General features: G+C 37.9%; 1 protein-coding gene and 1 long non-coding RNA gene across 3 annotated transcripts; one reads left to right on the top strand and one right to left on the bottom strand.

The window, feature by feature from the left end:
• Positions 1-3,214: 3,214 nt before the first annotated feature.
• LOC127976686 (uncharacterized) lies at positions 3,215-4,781 on the bottom strand. The gene is made up of 2 exons (XR_008157908.1): positions 4,353-4,781; positions 3,215-3,595 (listed from the first exon to the last, which is right to left on the bottom strand). It is a non-coding gene; the product is annotated as an uncharacterized LOC127976686 (long non-coding RNA).
• Positions 4,782-5,184: 403 nt separating this feature from the next.
• otx2b (orthodenticle homeobox 2b) lies at positions 5,185-10,308 on the top strand. 2 transcript variants are annotated; one of them, XM_052581288.1, is made up of 4 exons: positions 5,185-5,341; positions 7,337-7,569; positions 8,202-8,353; positions 8,607-10,308. In XM_052581288.1, the coding sequence occupies exons 2-4, from the start codon at positions 7,473-7,475 to the stop codon at positions 9,225-9,227; spliced, it is 870 nt and encodes a 289-aa protein (XP_052437248.1). In that variant the 5' UTR covers positions 5,185-5,341; positions 7,337-7,472; the 3' UTR covers positions 9,228-10,308. The 2 variants fall into 2 exon arrangements, with proteins under 2 accessions (XP_052437248.1, XP_052437249.1); XM_052581289.1 differs by lacking the exon at positions 5,185-5,341 and adding an exon at positions 5,365-5,528.
• Positions 10,309-20,154: the final 9,846 nt, after the last annotated feature.

Here is a 20,154-nt window from a genome sequence, read left to right as displayed (position 1 = left end):
TAAAACATAAAGAAAAGCTTTTGTGCGAGAGCATTAAAGATAGAAAAGGGGAGAGAGATGCGTGTGAACTGGCAGTGTATAAGACAGCAAGACGGTACAGTGTGAAGTCTGAGTGCTGGTGTATGAACAAGAGTGCCAGAATGTCACTCAAAACAAAGTGGGGTTTGGACGGGGCACAAGCAAGGAATGCTCACCCCATATGGGGGCTCGTCCTCGACTCACATGCCTTTCAAACTGGGTGCAGGGTTAATTATATCACATAATTAAAGATTCAGTAATGTTAACGTGCGTATTTGAGGATGGTGCTCACTATTTGGCTTGGGGACAAAACACAAATAACTGTTATATCACTTCTTAAAGGGATAGATCACCCAAAAGTGAAAACACTGTCTTTTACTCACCCCTGTGTCATTCCAAACCTGAATGATTTTTTTTTTCTTTTGCAGATATTTTGAAAAATGTTTCCACTGTTTGTGCCCATACAGAGAAAATCAGGGGGGTTGGAAACAACGTTAGAAATATTTTCCAAAATATCTAGAATAACATAAGTAATATCATGAGGGTGAGTAAATGATGACAATTTTCCTTCATGAGCGTTAACTCTCCCTTTAGTGTCACAAACCCATAATAAACCACCGTTTGTATTGAACCTTTCAATAAGAGATTATTTGAATGTATATTGTATATTTTATGATCATTGATCTGTTCAAGTCCATGTTTGAGTCTAAAAGTGATGCATAAACAGACACACCTTTACCTGGAAGGCAAGATAGAAAGGAAAAAATGGCCACGATCATAAATAGCCATTGCTTGTGCCTGTTTGGGGAATTTATTATGGGGATTTCACAGCCAACCTCACAAAAGAACATTTCCTAAATGTGATCTTAGGGCCTTGCAGACTACAAGAAAGACATCCGAGCATTTAGCACATAAAGCCTGAATAAATCCGACCCTCTCTGTTCCTGTGCCTTTGAACTCGGAGAGAGGCGAGAGAAGTGAAGCCCACACTGCAGGGCAGGTTCCACTGTACACCTCATGCCATTTTTGCTTTTCTCAACTAGATCCATGTAATAAAGATACAGAGTGTTATCGCTATTCGTTTGGAAAAGTGAATCTGACACATTTGCGTTGCAAGTTCTTTGAAGATCTGAGTTCGTGGATCTTTCACCAAGTTCACCTTGAGGGCTTTGTATTGTGTGTGTGTGTGTGTGTGTGTGTGTGTGTGTGAAAGTGAGAGAGCAAGAGCGTAGAGAGAAAAGCATGTTTATGCATGACTGAAAGAACGTTTAGTGTCCCCTTGTGTGCACTTGTTTGTCCTTGTCAGTATGGTGGAGGGCTTACTTTGCCTCATATTGATGACTTGAAGGGAAGAATCGGTTTTAATTGAATCCATTTGTTTGCTGCTTGGCCCCTGTGTAAACAGCAGACAAACAATTACAGTAGTGATTAATAACCGTTAAATATTTTCAGAAAATACTAAATGCATCATGCATGTGCACAGAATTCGGTTTCGGTTTTGTGCCTTTTTTTGCTCTAGTTGGAGATTTTAAAGTGTGTTTATGTTCAACAAACTCATATTTTAAAACTTAAAATGTCTATTTTATTGAAAATAAATTAATATGCAAATGTTTTTTTTAATAAGTGTAAACACAATTATACATAGACTTACAAAAAAAATGTGGTGTTGTGCAATATTGTTGCAGTGTGAGTAACTGTACAAAGGAATTGTAATGTTCTCTCTATCATACCTTCTTATTATCCCCCGTCTGTTTCTAGATGTAGATCGCTGTAACCTTAGTGATCTCTTGAAATGTAGTGTGCAATCATCCTCCGTTTCTCCCCACCCTTCCAATCTGACATCCTTATTTTCTTGGACCGTGACGCATAACATTTAACCCTATTTAAGTTTGCTGTACCTTACGGCAAGATGTGGCACACACGGGAAATTATGAATGTCAATAAAGATCAAACAAGCTCTTTTATTCATTGTAATTACTTTGTGCAAATATACCTTCACGTTCAAGTGTTCCTCTCATTAAAAATGGACTGTTATCGCATTTAAACACTGTCACAATTATGTCAAATCACAGAAACATTTGGGAGAATATTAAGGCAAGTTCATTTGTAATGTATCATGCTAAATTATGCCCATTCAGCCATGTCTAGAATTTTGATCTAATCTCTAAACTCAGAACCTTACAAAGAAAAAACCATCACAATATGTAACACCAGAAGATACAGTCAAGTTAAATATTAATTTAAGTCATTTTATTATCAGTCCAATAATTTTAGAGTAAGTGCAACATGGTGTCATAATTGAAAAGCCACTAAAGATGTTCTAATCTTAATAAAACTGTGAAGAAACTGATCATTTCCTACTGTGCTCCTCCAAACATTCACATAAGATAACATCAGATGATGTCCACTTTGCATTAGCTACCCCGCCATTCAGTGCTTGCAAAACATGTGGACCTGCAAGGGAGTCAGAAAGAGAGAATAGTACTTCAATTAATACTTTTATATATGTTTTTGTAGAAGTAGAAATTGATATTGTTATAAATAATAAAATAACAGAGCTGGCTGTTATATTTTATGTAAATTAAATATTATTTATTTAAACAATTTTATTGTAGACTAGGCTATATTATACTATACTGTATTTTTCTTTGTCTATTTTAATGCAGGTATGTAATTGTAAATGCAATAGACTATTCAGTCAATTAAAAAAAATCATAATAATATACTAGATACTGTTACATGCTCAGCATTGGAACCTAAATAAACGATTAATATTGCAACTCGCCATTGAACCAAAGTGGAGATTAAAGGGAAGGGTGTCGTTTAGTGGGACTGCGCTGTTGTGGCCACAGGCGCGAACACGCATTGCTCTTTTTCACTTTGACTATCCACAGTTCCTTTAAAGACGAGAGTTCCCTCCGGACACGGGGCGTTTAGAATTTGATAAATAATTTAACAGTTTAAACAGCGAGAGGCAACGCTGGGCGAGATCCCAGCGATAGAGGCGCGCGGGGAACATCGTTTATTTCTCATAGCTGTGACTCGCGTGCTACTAAAGAAATTACACAGCGCGTTAATATAATATATCAAACACGCGCTCCTCAATTCTACAGTCTAAAAATCTGTAGATGTGAACTTTTCAAGTGTTTTTAGTTCAGTTTGAAAAAACTTTAAAATGAAGAACTGCACAACTCCATGTTTTTGTATGTTGTTTATTTAGAGGTTTTCGCAGTGCTTATCATTTTGGTTCATCCTTTACATGTAGCGACCCGCAGTTTTCTCCCCTCCATGTAATTTCATCAGGCGAATGAGTTCAGAGAAGAAACGGCGATTTGCGTTGAAAGATTCATTTTTCATTGATTTTGGGACACAAAAGAACTCCGAAAGCGCTTGAAGTGAAAGACATTGTTTATAGATTTTCCTAACAGTACGTGGCAGGTGGATGTGGGGAAATATTAACAGCTAAATCACCAGGATAATGGTGGCTGTCATCGTCTCCAGGGCATTCCACAAAAGCAGGTGCACAACTGAAGCTTTCCATCCTGTCTTGAAGTGTTAAAAGTTTTTTTTACTGCATCTGTAACTCAAAGAAAGATCACACTCGATTAATGCGACGCCATTCCTAGATCTATATGTAATATAAAATAACATATTAATAGCCTATAGTCTACTTTTTTTTTGTTTAGATAGATCAGATTCTAATTGGAATTACACAATAGGAACTTTTTATTACTCATGTTTTTAAATGGTCTTTGCTTTTACTTTCTTAAAACGGCATCATCCAGTGCAAGTAAAATCAAAGGATGATTAAAATCAAATCTCATTGATAAAATCCAGCCATCATGAAAAATCTGATTATTATTATTATTATTATTATTATTATTATTATTATTATTATTATTATTATTATAAATTGTTGTTGTTGTTTGTATAGTTTGTTAGTAAACAGGAAAACACCCTTATCTTAAAAAATAATAATAATATTAATAATAAAAATGTACCAACATTTGCTATAGTTTATGATTCAATAATATATTTTTTTTTAAATATTTAAACAGAAAAAAAAAATAGAACGTACCGATCCTTATGACTGATTCTATGGATTGGAAATTCTAGTTTGCATTAATAAGAATTAAATCTGATTGTAATGACAAACAACAACAATAACAGTAGCTATTAGTAATAATAATAGTAATTCTAACAATAGGTAGAATGCATTCATAAAATATTTTATTTAGAAAAAGATGCATTTCATTTAAACATATCTGAGCCGGATCCAATAAAAGAAAAAGAAACATGCGTTAAATAGGAGTGCACTTTAAGATGTTGCTCACCGTTGTTCATTTGTCCGTGCATGTCGAGTCACCCAGGCGCTTGACAGCTTCTCCTCTTCTCAGGATATCTTCAAATGTATAGACTTAAAGCTGTTATGATACAGTCGGCTTTCCTCCCACACAGAAGAATCCCGAAAGACATGTCTCGAAGTGGATATTGGCAACATGTTGTTTTTATCATTTTTGAAGCTAGCTAATTCACCTCCTCGTTGCGTTACTCCGCACTGGTTTCACGTGTTTTCTACATGTCTTATAAAAGGCCCTAATCTAGCCCCATGGCAATGAGATGCACTCATCTCTTGATACATTCGGCTAGATCAGCTTGAGCACTTGCATTTGAGCGTCATGTGGACGAGAGGACAGTTTTAAGGAATTAAGTCCCCGTAAATCCCTCCAGCTACGCAACAGAAATGCAAGAGGTCTCCGCATTCACCATTTGTTTTCTCCGCTTTAACCTCGCTGTCATATTATACGAATTATAAAACTGCGTCTGCTGGTTTCACTCGTTATTAATAATCATGCTCGACATTATCTAAATTATACTATTGTTTCCTTTGCAACCTTTTTTCGAAGTGGTAGCTATAAGAATATAATTATATTAGCGCACGCTCACTAAGGGCCACCGCAGATAAATTAAAAAAGTATTTAAAACAGATCAGCCATGCAAACAAATGCATTTTTTAGTTTTTTAAGATAGGAGTTTAAAAACAACAAAAAATGAATTTCTTTCAACTTTACTCATAACGCTATGAGTTAATGTAACAACTTAAAATGACATTCCTTTGATTCTCCGAGATGAGAATGTGCTCCGCTAGGGCCTCGCTCTCATTGGCTGGAGAGTTTGCATCAAAAAGTAGCTGTCGACGTTTGTTTCCCTGCAAAGGGCCCTGCGAGAGAACCAGACTCCAGTCCAGAGCTCTTCATTGGCCAGCGTGCTGTACAAATCAGACTCCAGCAACTTCAACCCAAAAGAGCAGCGAATCATAACCGTATGTGCTTTAATCTCTCTATTCTTCGCGTTTAGCTGTTGAGGCTTTATCAGAACTAGTTTGCTTCACGGTGTGATGAAACGGATTTTATCTTGATGTCTTCAAAAAAAATGTTTTAATCATTTAGACGTATATTCGCTATTGGACATAAAACTTTAACGGACTTCGAAGTGAATCCAGTTATTCAGTAAGTAGCCCGCCTTATTGAGGAGTGTTCAATATATTTTTCTGTAGCCTATTAAGATTTTGCGAACAATGTTGTTATTATTTTTATTATTAATAATTATAGTCTATCGTTATTGTGAAATGTAGGCTTAATGAATCAGTCTGTTTATCTTTTTATAGCTCAGACGTTCTTTTCGTTTGATGCGTTCTTGTATTTTGAGAAAGCCATACAATTAACCGCTCGACGCGGTCTTTAAAAAGAACAAATACGCATCGATATTTACTAGTACACATCTTGACTTGTGGTAGTACACTGAATCGCCTTTCACATTCATTTAAATCAACGTTTACTAACTGATTTTGGTTTTCTAGCTCATTTTAACCATTTGGGTGCAAAGCGATAAAAAAAAGCGAACAACAAACGAGTGACATGATTCGGCACACTGCTCTTATTTCTGATAATACGAATAGCCTACAAATGAACAAGGAGTACACAACATGCATTTTATAGCTATTTCGTCGTTGCATACCGCTTGATATATTTTCCTCCTTCTTGAACAGGTGAACATCTGATGATTATAGTCTCAGGACTTCGTTTTTATTTCTATAGTTTGTTCTGTGTCACGTCCGAGACACCGTTGCATTGAAGTGTCCTGTGTGTGCGAGCGCGCACGCGTGTGATTTTTTTATTGTAGTCATGCACAGAATCAATGAGGCCAAACGTCCAGCTGAAGAGGTAGCGTCCAGTAATTAGGGGAGCGCGTGCCACACGGATTATCTCGTTAATTTATCAACAACAACATTTATCATAATTAATTCTTGGATGAGGTAATTAGTATTGAGCGGCTGCGCAACTGGTAGACGAGGACTGTTTTAAGTGACAGATTGAGGGGTAAAACCGTTGGATTAAAAAAAATGCTTTTTTTGCATAATAAAGTTGAAGTTTTTGTTTAATAATTTCATCATGTAGCCTATTCAGACAGGATTGCGATTTGGATGACGGTGAACTTCGGTTAATTTGGAGTTTTGCTTGGTAACACAATAGGCTATTATAAGAAACTTTTTTTTTTTTCATTTTGGCCCCAAAAAACGTATTGGCGAATAGTCTCATCTGTTCGTTTGAGTCGAATTAGCCTATTTTTAAATTCTAATAAACTAATATCCAAACTAATAAAATGAACGTATAAACTCTACTCCAAACAATCTATCTGGCAACAAAATATTTAATGGAGCATCGAAAAGATTAAAGGCGATATATTGTTACTCTTTTCAACATAGTCAGAATTAACAGATGTTATTTCTGAAAAATACTAAAGCACGTATAAATGTATAGCCTACTCTTTTGACTGCTCTGAGTGGGGAAAGAAGGTGGTTACTTTTGTCCCTTTTGTCATCAGCATTAGTTAGCAGGGTAACAGTGGCCTTTGTTTCCACCAATAGCTCCCAATCAGTGCTCTTATGCCTGAGACAATTAGCCGGGTTCCTATGCAAATTGTGTTTCGGGCTTGTGTGCACATTTGAACGACTGAGTTTTGTCTTTGTGAAGACTTGTTGCAATTAATAGATGTTACTTTTAGGGGTTGGTGGGGAGAGGGGAGGAAGGGGAGGGGCGGGGGGCGTTTGTCAAGATGAGCTTCGTTCATCTCATGAGGACAGCTGGAGGTCTGGAGCGGCTTTAAGAGCACGTCGTGGTGTGGACATGCTTTATTCGCCTATAAGTCATCGCAGCTAGAGGAACACTGTTTCTAATGACAGACGTTGAAACAACATCCTCCGTCGTCGCATATAAGTGAACTTCTCTGTTTATCTTTGTCGTTTTTTTGAAAACAGGGTTTTTGGTTGCACCTCCACCACTGAAGACCCCGAACAAGCTAGAAGCAGAAATAAGGCTAAGAAAAGATTAAAGGGGCCGGTGTTCAGCCTTCCGAATTTTCTCCAACTTTAACCCCCCACAACCATCTTTAGCATGATGTCGTATCTCAAGCAACCACCTTACACGGTCAACGGACTGAGTTTAACTACCTCCGGCATGGACCTTCTGCACCCTTCCGTGGGATACCCAGGTGAGAGACAGGCTCTCGAATTATTAAGCATTTTATGTCAAAGATGCTTGGAATGCATGCACACAACGATATTGAGATGTCATTTACGTATTCATAAATATATAGTTACACTTTTTCCCGTAGGTGCTTAAATGTAAATAGTAGGCCTGCTATTTGATTTATGTTTTCTAGTCTCATAATTACAGGCTTCTTGAGATGATCTTCTTATTATTCAGCGTTTATGCATAATCAAATTGAAGAGTTATAATGCAGTTATGCATTTTAAAGAAGTTCACAACCTTTTGGAAATCCACAATCTCACACAATACAATGCATATGCCTTGTAAATCGTAGGAATTTAGAAACATGCGCCAGCTGGTGAATTAAAATAAAAAATGTAAATATGTATCTATTATTTCTGACATATTTATTAGGCCTACTTTGTTTTATTGCACTAATGATGCCATTATCAAACGAGGAAATGTTTAAAATTTTTTACAAAATAAATTACATCAAGCGTTTTAGATATATTGATATGTTATAGGCCTAGTGATATTTTGGTACCATACATTAATATTTATAAATATATATATATATGCATGAAAGCTTTCCGGGAGATACAACCTTGTGATGCATTTGTTTATTTAAAACAGCGACTCCTCGAAAGCAGAGGCGGGAAAGGACAACATTTACTAGAGCACAACTAGACGTGCTGGAGGCTTTATTCGCGAAAACGCGCTACCCGGATATTTTCATGCGAGAGGAGGTGGCCTTGAAAATCAACTTACCGGAGTCCCGTGTACAGGTACGTATCATTTCAAGTCATCCAAGACTTAAAACCAATTTAGAAATGAAGCCATCTAAAATCCGTAGACATGGTCATGAACCGAGAGGCGCACTATAATACTAAAATATCTACTATAATAATTTTTGTGGTTTGCAAAGACAAAACGAAGATATCTATAGGATACAGCGCTATCCCACAACTGAAGTTGGTTCACACCGTAAATATTAATAAAAAGTTTTTTATTTTGTTTTTTATTTTTTTAAAACGTCAGGTTTGGTTCAAAAACCGAAGGGCAAAGTGTCGCCAGCAGCAGCAGCAACAACAAAACGGAGGCCAGAACAAGGTGCGACCTGCCAAAAAGAAGAGCTCTCCAGCGCGGGAGGCCAGTTCTGAGAGCGGGGCGAGTGGCCAGTTCACCCCGCCCTCCAGCACTTCAGTCCCGGCCATCTCCACCACAACCGCGCCGGTGTCCATTTGGAGCCCGGCCTCCATCTCCCCGCTGTCAGACCCACTCTCTACCTCCTCCTCCTGCATGCAGCGGTCCTACCCCATGACCTATACTCAAGCGTCTGGATACAGCCAGGGCTACGCTGGTTCCACATCCTACTTTGGGGGCATGGACTGCGGCTCTTACTTGACGCCCATGCACCATCAGCTGACCGGGCCAGGATCCACTTTGAGCCCCATGAGCAGCAACGCTGTCACCAGTCACCTGAACCAGTCTCCCGCGTCCCTCCCCACGCAAGGTTACGGTGCCTCGGGGCTCGGCTTCAACTCCGCCGCGGATTGCTTGGATTATAAGGACCAAGCCTCCTCGTGGAAACTGAACTTCAATGCTGACTGCTTGGATTACAAAGATCAGACTTCCTCCTGGAAATTCCAGGTGTTGTGAAACGAACAAAAGTCTGCCATTCTGTCCAATCAACACACTAAAAGACCATAAAATAAACCTTGTAGACCTGCCATCCTTCCAAAAACAGAAGTGTTCCGTGACACGCGAACTCTCCGAGATGGATGGGTTGCATTGTGCCCGACAGCGCTTTTGAAGTTCGTCTTTGACATGAAATATCTATTTGAGCCACACGCACTCCTCGTGGCCTGCAAAGTAGTATTTGAAGGGTCGTGAATGCGTATAAACATAGGCCATTTCACTACAACCTGTTGTTAAGGTGCAGGGAATCTAAGTGAATTTGTAAAAAGTTAGGTCAAAGCCACGAAACAATCCTTACACAAGAAAGAGGAAAAGAAGAAGAAGAAAAAAACACGGCAAAAGGAGCCAATCTTTTGGTTAAGTGCTTGGAATGGGCAGGCTTTCTCTAAGCCTCTTACAGCACGCCGACCTATTTCAGTGTTGGCAAGACGAGAGACACTTCCATCAGGAGGATGATAGAGAGGATGTGTGCGAGTGTGTGTGTACGTGTGTGTGTGTGTGTGTGTGCGCTGAACGCCCCCGTGGCGACCTGGATGCACTACTTTATTTAAGAAAAGGTGTTTATAAGGAATCAATATGTAGTTTTTAAAAGACAATCAGTGTGTGTGTCTTATATAAATGGTACATTTGTTTTTGTTTTTTTATCTGTGCTAGCCTTCGAAACTGTGATCTGTTGTAACTGTATGCAATTTGTGAGCTCCGTCGCATCTGCGAAGACTCGGCTGTGATTTGAATAGATTTTTTTTTTAAGGAAACACGACGGTAAATAATACTAGTCACATGATTACTTTTGGGTTAATTTCAAGAGAGAAGCGATCTCGAAAATACAGGGACCGGGGAGAATGTGTAAGAGAGGAACTGTCTGTCCCCTTTCATTGATCTCCATTGGTCATAACTGATATACCACCCACGTGGATCTTAAACTTGTCTGGAGTGGTAATGTGGTCCCGCCACAGACAATATTAATAAACAATTTCAAATCTGACACCATATTTAAAGTTATTACGTCTGGACGAGTTATTAAAATGTATTCTGAATTGAATGTGTGTTTGCTTGTGTTTTAATAACAATAGCTTGAAATGCAAAGGCTTATAAAAATGTCGGAGAGGCCCGGTTTATGAAAAGAAAGAAAAAAGAGGCTAACCGAACCAGCAAAATATAATCGATTTTGTGCGAAAATTATGACGTATCAATAAACAGAAGCCGTGTAGCCTACCGTAAACTATTTTAGCTGTTTATTTATCAGGTAAACTGGCTATTTAAAAGCGCTCTAAATGTGACTTATTTTATTTATTTTCTTAATCACAATCAAAAAATCCACATTAAATATTAATAGCGTTCTCCTGGTTGGCTGATTTAATTGCCCACCTCAACTGAACACGGCATTCCAATCAATTCTTAATTAAGTGTGCGTCAACAAGTGGTTTATAAAGGGATAGTCTTTGATAAGGTAACAGGCTCACTCAATGTAAATTAAAGGTTAAACTTGAAAAGTACTGGCTTGTACGCGTCTTGTAATTTGGCTATTAAACACCGGGACACTTAAAGAAAATGTATCTTTGGAACTGCAAGGCGTGAGCAAATTTTAATTATTTCTAATTTTCCCCACCGGGTTTCCGGCCCTTTCGTTTTAAGAGACATGGCACCAGGAATGTGCGGCTTGGGAAAGTCGCGCTAATCCGCGCCTCAAAGACCAGCTAATCCCAATATTTCACTGGCGGGGTTTCTTTAGGGCAGAGGGCAATCCAAACGCAACTCAAAGCCTTCTTTAAAGACCGCCTTTTCTGAATGCAGAACAGCACTATTTTTGGTCTGTATTGCAACAACGGGATGACATTTCACAATATAAAAGCTTTGTGTGTATGTATGCATGCCGTAACAATTCTACAGACGTTGAAACAATATTGTTGTGCTGAATTCTCATGACCCGAATTCAGCGGGAAAAAAACAATTACACTTAAAAATCAACACTAAATAAAAATATATTAAAGAGAAGAAAGATAAATGACAAAGTCACTACTTTAATTCCAATTTTGATTTAGACAGTTGAGGATAAAGCTAACACCCCGGAGTCCTCTGTGACTGAATGGAAAACTTTCAGGAAGAGTCCCCTCGGTAAAGGAGGGCTAGAGAGCGAACTGAGGACTTCACCGTCGGGTCCTGGAATAATTCTATTGTGAAGGCCCGACTTGAGCGACATCTCATAATTACACTATTTCACTTGGAGGCAGGGAGTCAGAATCGAATCTTTAAATTCTTCCATCATAATTGCGAGCAGTGGAACATTCAATTATCGTCCTTGACATTGGCAAATAATCTTTTCATTCACATCCTCACTATAAAGACAATTTTAAAAATGGTGCGAAATGTAGGAAATTTAAACCGTTTCCAAATGAATTTGGAACAAAATTAACATTAGCCTACTAAATTATAGTTGTGAGAAATTTGCTCTGTAATTTCTTTCTTTCTTTATTTTTACTTTTACACAGACTGTCAAACAGCGAGATGAAGGTAAAAAAAAAACCCCCGTTAAAAATCATGCAGTCGAGGCGTTACACACAACACTGTCTAAAGCTGTGACAAGCTAGACAAATAAAACAAGCACGAAACAGTTAAAACACCCCGCGTAAAAATGGCTAGCCTACATGAAATAAATCTGAATGACTGAATATCTGAGCGACCTTGTAAACTCTTCCATAGGAAAAGTATTTATTTATTTATTTTTTATTCTTTTTTATAAATATTGAAGAATTTCATTCATTAATTAATTCATTATTCAAATAGGCTAGAATCTATTTTTGTAGAAAATGTATCTGGAGAAGCTCAATTTTCATACTAATTCATACTATTGACTATTTATTTAAATTAATATTCTTAGTCTCTAACGATTAGAGAGCGGTATTTTCCTCTCTAGACCACCAACGACTACGCTGTCCAGGTGTTTTTTTTCTTTTTTTTCTTCCAAAAATAAATAAATAAATAAAACAACTGATGGTTTTGACTTCTAAAATGACCTTGACCGGACCTAGAATCCAGTAGCCTGAATATTTTGCTTGTCGTTTGTTGGTGTTGTTTAAAATGTACAATATGCACCATTCAAGAACACAGGATGTTCTCATAAAAACATATAATAGATCTCAGTCATCTTCTGTCTCTAGAGCTAGGCCTACTGCCTAAAATAAAACCTCCTTGAAGTTAGGAGATTAAGATGTTATTGTTATTCTCTGACACACAGAGAACAAATTAAATGATGTCAATATTAAATAATATAAGCAATAATATGCATATTTAAACTATAGGCTACACGATATAAAAAGCACAATATTAATCACGTAAAATGTGCAATGTAAATGCAAAAACAACTTGTCGAAAAAGAGTAGTACAACTGGAGAAATATATTTTAGGCCTATTGATAAAGTAATCACTTAAGTTGCTTGCTAATAATATTTTAAAGGACTTCATTTATTAACTAGGCTATATAAGAAATATGAATAATGGGCGAAATCTACATAAAAATCAATTCATTAAGTAGCTAGGCTATACATCGCTGCAGAAATATATTTTTGTTCTAAAATACTCACATAAAACATACGATTGTTTGTGCATGCCTACCATTATATCACATTACAACGATATGGACTTCGTTTATCGTAATAAAACACATCCTAATTCTAATCGCCATTTTCATCCAACCGTCATGTGTGTACGCCTGAAGTGAGAAAATACTTGAGCTAAGTAGGTCAATTATGACAGTTACTGCCATTGTCGAGGACAGACGTGCCAGTTGCAGCGACAGTTAATTGAATTTTGAGCTTCAGTTAGGAGAAACGTGACGCCATTGCCACCCACCCCAACACCCAGGGGGGTCAGTCACAAGAAATAACTTCTATAACAGGTATAAACGGATTCACTGCTCTTTTTGATTCCTGATATATCTCTGTCAATAACTCTCCATCTCAGCTGATGCTCTATACATACGTCATCACGTGTGCTGTCATATTTCTGTGTGTCACGGCTTCAACTGTTCAATACAGCCTTTGAGAATAGCCCTTCCTCTAGCCTCTAGAGATGTAGACACATTCAAATAATGCTGAGGGGGGAAAGCATGGATTATATTATTTGGATTGTGTATTATTGTGAAAGTACAATATGAACATCATTTTCAGTATTATGTCTAATAAATCGCCAATTTATATTTTGGGGTTTTCTTAGAGTTGCATATCACCAGGTGATGATATAAGGCAGACTGTTCGAGAGTTTGTCTCCCAACAAAAAAAAAAAACAATGCTGCCAAACGTGGGAATGCACTTCAGTTTGTCGAGAAACTGGGAGTTATTGAACATTTCTAAAAATAAAAATAAAAATAAAAATAATTAAAGAAATGATTATGGCTTTGTTAAGGCAGGGTTTCGGAAATATTGATGCTCAACTTCATAGAGATAAGTGAAAGTGATGAAAGATAAACACATTTAATGGGATTTCCGATGCTGAGCATTTTAAGGGGCTTTGCACAGCTATTATTTAGCCTACAGTTGAGCTCCTTTTAAATTTAACAGATGCACGGAGAACAGCATTACAACGACGGACATCAGCGGTGGAAGGTTTTATATATATATATATATATATATATATATATATGCTCTCTCTCTCTCTTTCTCTCTCTCTCTCTCGCTCTCTCATACATATATACATATATATCGATAGAGACATTCGTACTGAAAGGAGCAATGAAGAGGAAGAGATTACCACTATTTGATTTCATTTATTTAGTCAAATAAATAAATAAATATGGTCGCATATTTTCTTGTTAATCATTGTTGATAATAATAATCTTCTATAATTTCCATTCATTGCAATTCGTTACTTATGCTTCAAAAATAGGCCTAAACTAAAAACTAAGCTGTTTCTGTTAGGCTGTGTGATTACGCGTAGACTACCACATGACGCGCAGAGTATATAGATAGTTTTAAATGCGATTTTAACTATATCTTTTTATTCTTTTTATTCCATAACAGCCTGTTATTTATTAAACGACACTTATTTTTTTCTATGAGAAACGATCAACTGTAAAAACAATGAGAACGATTCTTCAATGTGCACGTAAACTTTCGCTCATGTCCACACGGGTGCTTGGTACTTGGATAACGATATCTTTGGGAAAAGTGTCGTAGAGCAAAGTGTAACAGTTCTACTGAATGCTTTAGAAACTCAGCCTGTGTTTAAATGTGGACTATATGGCCAACATTAATGCGCTGAAATAGCCTATTTATTCGCTCTCTGAAAGAAGTCCGAATAAATATTAGGCGCCAAAGTTGTTTACAGCCTGGCTACAGTATGGTTATAAACCAGTTTCGTCCGTGATGTTTGGAGCGACTCACTGTTTATTTACCGATAAACAGGGCGTGAAGGAAGCCAACAACTCCTGTGCACATGCTACTGACTTTTAACAATGCTGTTACAGTCGGTTTCATATGTGTACAGGCATGCTCTGCCACACAGTAGGATGCTCCCAGGGGTTGTAACTTCGAATTCGGTGTTGTTTTAATAGTGCACAAGTCACTGAAAGATCAGACGCCTTGACGTTCACGAGCAAAACCAAGGGCCTCCATTCCTGCAGAGCGCATCTTTCTTTTTTAATTACGGGCAACGCAGTCCTGGAGTAACATATGGGACGGGCAGACGCCGTTCTAATCCGCACCCCGCGTTGGTCGATGTTAGGCTAAACAATGGGCTCTCTTTAACCATTCACGAGCCAGAGGCTTCTTATGCGCACAGGTTGCCTTGGCGCTTGGGATAGCAAGAGATGGTAGTTTACTGGTCTCTCGACCCTTGCCAAACCTGTGCGTCATTGGACACACAACGCATGACAGTCGCTTAGCCCCCCGAATAACTAGCTGCTTTACCACATCAGACATCACTAATAATAACAACTGCAAACATAGCCTACGGGGTTACGCACATTAATAAATATAAATGTTATGAATTGCATGTGCATAAAAGCTTGTTATCCAGTAAAGTGAATTATTTAACTATGCATTTAAGAAATAAAGCTTTTCCCAAATTTACCTTTCAATTATTTTAGATCGTTAAGATCCACATCTACTACCATTAAATGACTTACTTTGGTAAATAATAATGATGAGGATGATGAGGCCATGAGGCTAATCAATGGAGCAGCGGGGGATCTATTCTGTCCTGCTCATCCAGTCCAAGCTCACTCTGTGCTTTTTACACCATTTATTTAAGTTTGTGACATCATCAGTGAATCTGATAATCTTGTCAAAGATTAAATTAAAAGGGGTTTGTGCCAGTAATAACAGATTTAGATGTTTTAAAAATGAAGTCTAAAGGGATTGGATTATAAGAGCACCAAAAAGCATCTGATTTTAATTTCTCTGACTGCTTGCATAAATCTGTGGATTTGTGGAGATCTGAAACTGATGATAGTACTAACAGCCTGACAAGTCTGGATGCCTGGTAATGTGCAGACCACACGCGTGCGTACACAGAACAGAACGGTTTTATAGATTCCTTGCTTTTTCCTTTAAACACTGATTCGAAATAATAAATTCTGATGTTAGGCTCAGAAGAAAAATGCAAAGGGTGCAAACGGCATAAAGAAAGTATGTTGAGTTACACTCTGAGCTTACTGGCTAGAACTTCAGACACTGTCATTCCGAGCCTCGGCCTCCTGTATGGTCTTTGATCCTGGCATTAACTACCACTACAGTGCAAGTGAACAAGCGAGATTAAACAGAGCAATATTTGGTCATTTGGCATGGCAGAGGAGAAAGAACTAAAACTAAAATGTATAAGCTGATTATGAAGTCTCAACATATGCTGTGCTGAAACTCTGTGTCACAGCAGCGTCTACTGGTCAAGTTAATACCTATTTAGCTAATGCACACCCGAGGTCCACATTCAGAGTCCATTTAGGCCCCCATGAGACTAAAGTTGTGGATTATGCCGGATGGCACAGCTCCCCAACATCTAGCCTATTTCCTCTGTTAGGCCTGTAGCCCATTAATGAAAAATCTCCTTAAAGGGACAAATGGAAATACTTTCACAGCGGATTATTCAGACTCTAATGGCAATGTTTTTAAATGTCCTACATGAACAGACAGCGTTAAGAGCAAACCGATAATCCCAAACACGAACAGTCATTCCCAGAACTTGGTCAACAGGAATTTACGATTCATCTAAACTGGCGCAAGTGACATTCATAAATGTCTGTTTAGTTTATTTTATGTGGTGCATGGTTTACTACTGCTAACCTTTTGTGCAATTGTTCTTTATGTTTAGTCTTTGTGCTTTACATTGGCCAGAACTCATCGTGGTGAAACGCTTTGTAGTTCTCTAAACCGCAAACCCTCTGGGGTCCATAATTAGCTCAATAAAGCAGGTGCACAGAGGAGGTCTTGCTCTTAATCTCTCACAAATAAGGTGCACTTGTTAGAAGGAGTATTGGAGACCACTAATTAATTAGACGAAAACCATGAGATTATTGCTTTGAGACTCTCCTGGATGAACTGTACTTGACGCTGAGCCTGTATATTAGTGGAAAAAGACAGGATTTGTTATCCTATCAGTCCCTACAGGTCAATTCAGACAGCCTAAATTGCCTTTTATTCATTCAGCAATTATTAGCTAATAAACTGTATTCTAGTTAGTTCTGCAGTGTGAAATGCATTTTGACTGGAAATTACATCAGCTATGATTACATACAGCCAATAAGAGAGCATGGATGTAACGCAAAGTAAATGTTCAGGGGGAGGAGTCATAGACTTGCAACAGAACTTCAGCAAATATGGCTTCTGCAAGCAACCATCTCTCCATTTTCCATCTTTTTTTGTTGTTGTTGTTGCGAATCAGTTGACACAGGCAACTTGTAATGCAATCTTCGGTAACACTTTAGAATAAGGTTCCATTAGTTAATGTTAGTTAATGTATTAATTAACATGAACAAACAATGAATAATAAATTTATTACTGTATTTATTCATCTTCGTTAATGTTAGTTAATGAAAATACAGTTATTCATTGTTAGTTCATGGTAATTCACAGTGCATTAACTAATGTTAACAAGCACAACTTTTGATTTAAATAATGCATTAGTAAATGTTGAAATTAACATGAACTAAGACTTATAAATGCTTTAGAAGGATTGTTCTTGCTTAGTTCATGTTAACGAAAGTAGTTAACTAACATTAACTAATGGAACCTTATTCTAAAGTGTTACCCAATCTTCTTGTGGGTTACCACTTTTAACTGGCAGAAACCAGTCTTGAGCAAGAACTCCAGTAATTCGTAACTATTGGGGAATTGGAGGATTATCAGATATTTGTCTTGTGTAAACCATTCAGCTGGATGGTGGAAAAGCAGGTTTGCAGTCAATATTGTCATCAGAGGTGATATTTACAGCAACTGAGAACTGAAAAAAAAAAATTGACATCAGTTAGTTTTTATCTACTATTCTACTATTAAGCAATTTAGGTGATCTGATCACAAGTGGTCAGCGATGAACCATAACTCTGTCCACCTGATAGTAACATGCGTCTCAAACACCTCTCCTGTGAGCACTTTTTATATAGGATTTATATAGATATAAAGGAGCACAGATGGGGTTTATATCTTAGTTTGTGTGTTTTAGTACAATGCAAATTTGTTTGAATTTCTTGGTTAATACGTTTCCTCAGAATACCTAGCACAGTATTATTTGTAATGCTGACTTCACACTGCGCAGTTTTAGCCCTGATATTCACTCGCCAACAGGGTTTGGGGAATCACTGACAAATGCCGAAATCAGCGAATCATTGTTCGTTCAAGCGAGTGACAATCACCCAGTGTGAATTGTCAAAGACATTATCTGAGAGAATCAGATTCAAAATCCTGCTGTGTGAAATGAGTTCTGATTAAAAAAAAAATACATTGGCGATGACCTACAGCCAACGAGAGAGCAAGATACAGAGCAGTGGGAAGTTCGGGGAATTGTCGGACAGAGTTGTCAGTGATTATTCCTATTGTAAAGTCATGCAGTGTGAAGCCTCTTGTCGCCGATCCGTCATGCAATGTGAACACCACAGCAACTGAATGCTACAACAGAGAGTCATGCAGAGTTGAAATCAATAGTGTTCAGATTACTTTGAAAATCATGCAATGTGTGCTCGGCGTAACTGCGTTCCTTATAAAAAGCATCATTAACTGGGTCGAATACATCCTATGATGTGTTAAGTGGGTGAGCGGCAAGTAGGTGGTGTTTCACTGCTTCGGGATCCATTCAAAACTGATAGCATTTCCACTATAAATGCAATGTAGTTACATGAGTTTTTGCCATTTGTCTATAGGCAATTTCAAGGATCCAATCACAAAACTTTGAAAAACCTATTTTCTGTGTTTAGCACTGACCACTTGATCCATATGGCCAATGACATACAAGGTGGAGAGTACAGTAGTGGTGTGAATATAGCCTGTGAAGGCCGTGATACACCATGTCGTCAAAGAACTAGAGGAAACAGAAGCGCCTCAGATTGCCTGTGTTCGTCAAAAACACAATGCAGAAACTTCTAGTTGTTCACCTGTGTGAGAGGAAATAAAGATCCAAACCAAAGGTGGCAGTAGTCTGTATTCATCATTCAAAAACTGGATATAAGTCCAGATATAAATCCAGTCATTACAATAGGAATTCAGGGAATTGGAAATTTTGTGTAAGGGAAAAATTTCACTAAACTGACTAGCTTGCCAACTACTGGCTTACTAGGGACGATGATTACTTTTTTTAAAGGGGGGGCGAAATGCTCGTTTTCACTCAATATCCTGTTAATCTTGAGTACCTATAGAGTAGTACTGCATCCTTCATAACTCCAAAAAGTCTTTAAGTTTATTATATTCATAAGAGAAAGATAGTCTGTACCGATTTTTCCCGGAAAATTTTTTTGTGGAAAGTGCAGTTTGATGACAACATCGCATGTTGTTTACTTGATGTGCTCACGCGCCGATAGCTAAGTGAACAACACAGAGATATTTGAAGCAGTTTTACTCACCGCCTGCGGTTCCAACACATGATCGTGACCCTTTTTCGTTGGGACTGCATTATCCTTAAGAAATAAACGATGTGCAAATCCAGCGTCAAACTGGGCCTTGTTTGTAAAACAAGCATCTTCGAAATGCAGGGAACAAACACAAACACTTGCACAACTCCGTTGATGCTCTGTAAAAATAAACTCCATCCACTGGTCCCTTAATGCTGTTTCTCTTTTGGTAATCTGTGCAGGGTTGTCTTGCCCTGGCAACTAAAAATACACTTCTTTTGTGACATTTGGCGACGCTCTCGCTCTGATCAGTGAATGCCTGTGCTCTCAGTGCTCTGCTATACGGGAGCGCGCGCTCTTCCGGCAGAAGTGCCTCAGGACCCATGTAAGGAAATTCCGCTCCATCTAACGTCACACAGAGCCATACTCGAAAAAAACTTTCCGAAACTTGTGACAAACCGGAAGAGGTTTTTTTGGAACAAAAATACTCCTTCAAACGTACAACTTAATTTTTGAAACTTTGTCCATGTTTAGCATGGGAATCCAACTCTTTAACAGTGTAAAAAACTCAGTATGCATGAAATAGCATTTCACCCCCCCTTTAACATATTGCATAAATTACAATATTGCAATCGACATATTGCATGAATTATTTAAATTAAATGCATGTATTTGCAGGGAAGGACACTGTCCTTCCCCTGTTTTTTATTAAAACAGTCTTTATGATTACTACTATATAGTTGAAAATTGTTCAGCATAATAAGGTGACATTTGTTACACAGACCTGGCAATCGTGCTATTTCTATAGTTTATTTTCTTCTTCTTCTTCCATCATCTTCCAGGTCCCTTTCCTAAGCAGGG

This window comes from Carassius gibelio, chromosome B17 (genome assembly GCF_023724105.1).
Source record: "Carassius gibelio isolate Cgi1373 ecotype wild population from Czech Republic chromosome B17, carGib1.2-hapl.c, whole genome shotgun sequence".
NCBI classification, from domain to species: Eukaryota; Metazoa; Chordata; class Actinopteri; order Cypriniformes; family Cyprinidae; genus Carassius; species Carassius gibelio.
Note: the sequence above shows the minus strand (reverse complement) of the source record. Positions and strands in the feature narration are given on the sequence as shown.

Excerpts from the sequence above, each read along its gene's own strand:
- otx2b (XM_052581288.1), top strand. The coding sequence starts at position 7,473 with ATGATGTCGTATCTCAAGCAACCACCTTACACGGTCAACGGACTGAGT. Across the intron at positions 7,570-8,201 it reads CCCTTCCGTGGGATACCCAG|CGACTCCTCGAAAGCAGAGG; the intron begins GTGAGAGACAGG and ends TATTTAAAACAG. Across the intron at positions 8,354-8,606 it reads TACCGGAGTCCCGTGTACAG|GTTTGGTTCAAAAACCGAAG; the intron begins GTACGTATCATT and ends TTAAAACGTCAG.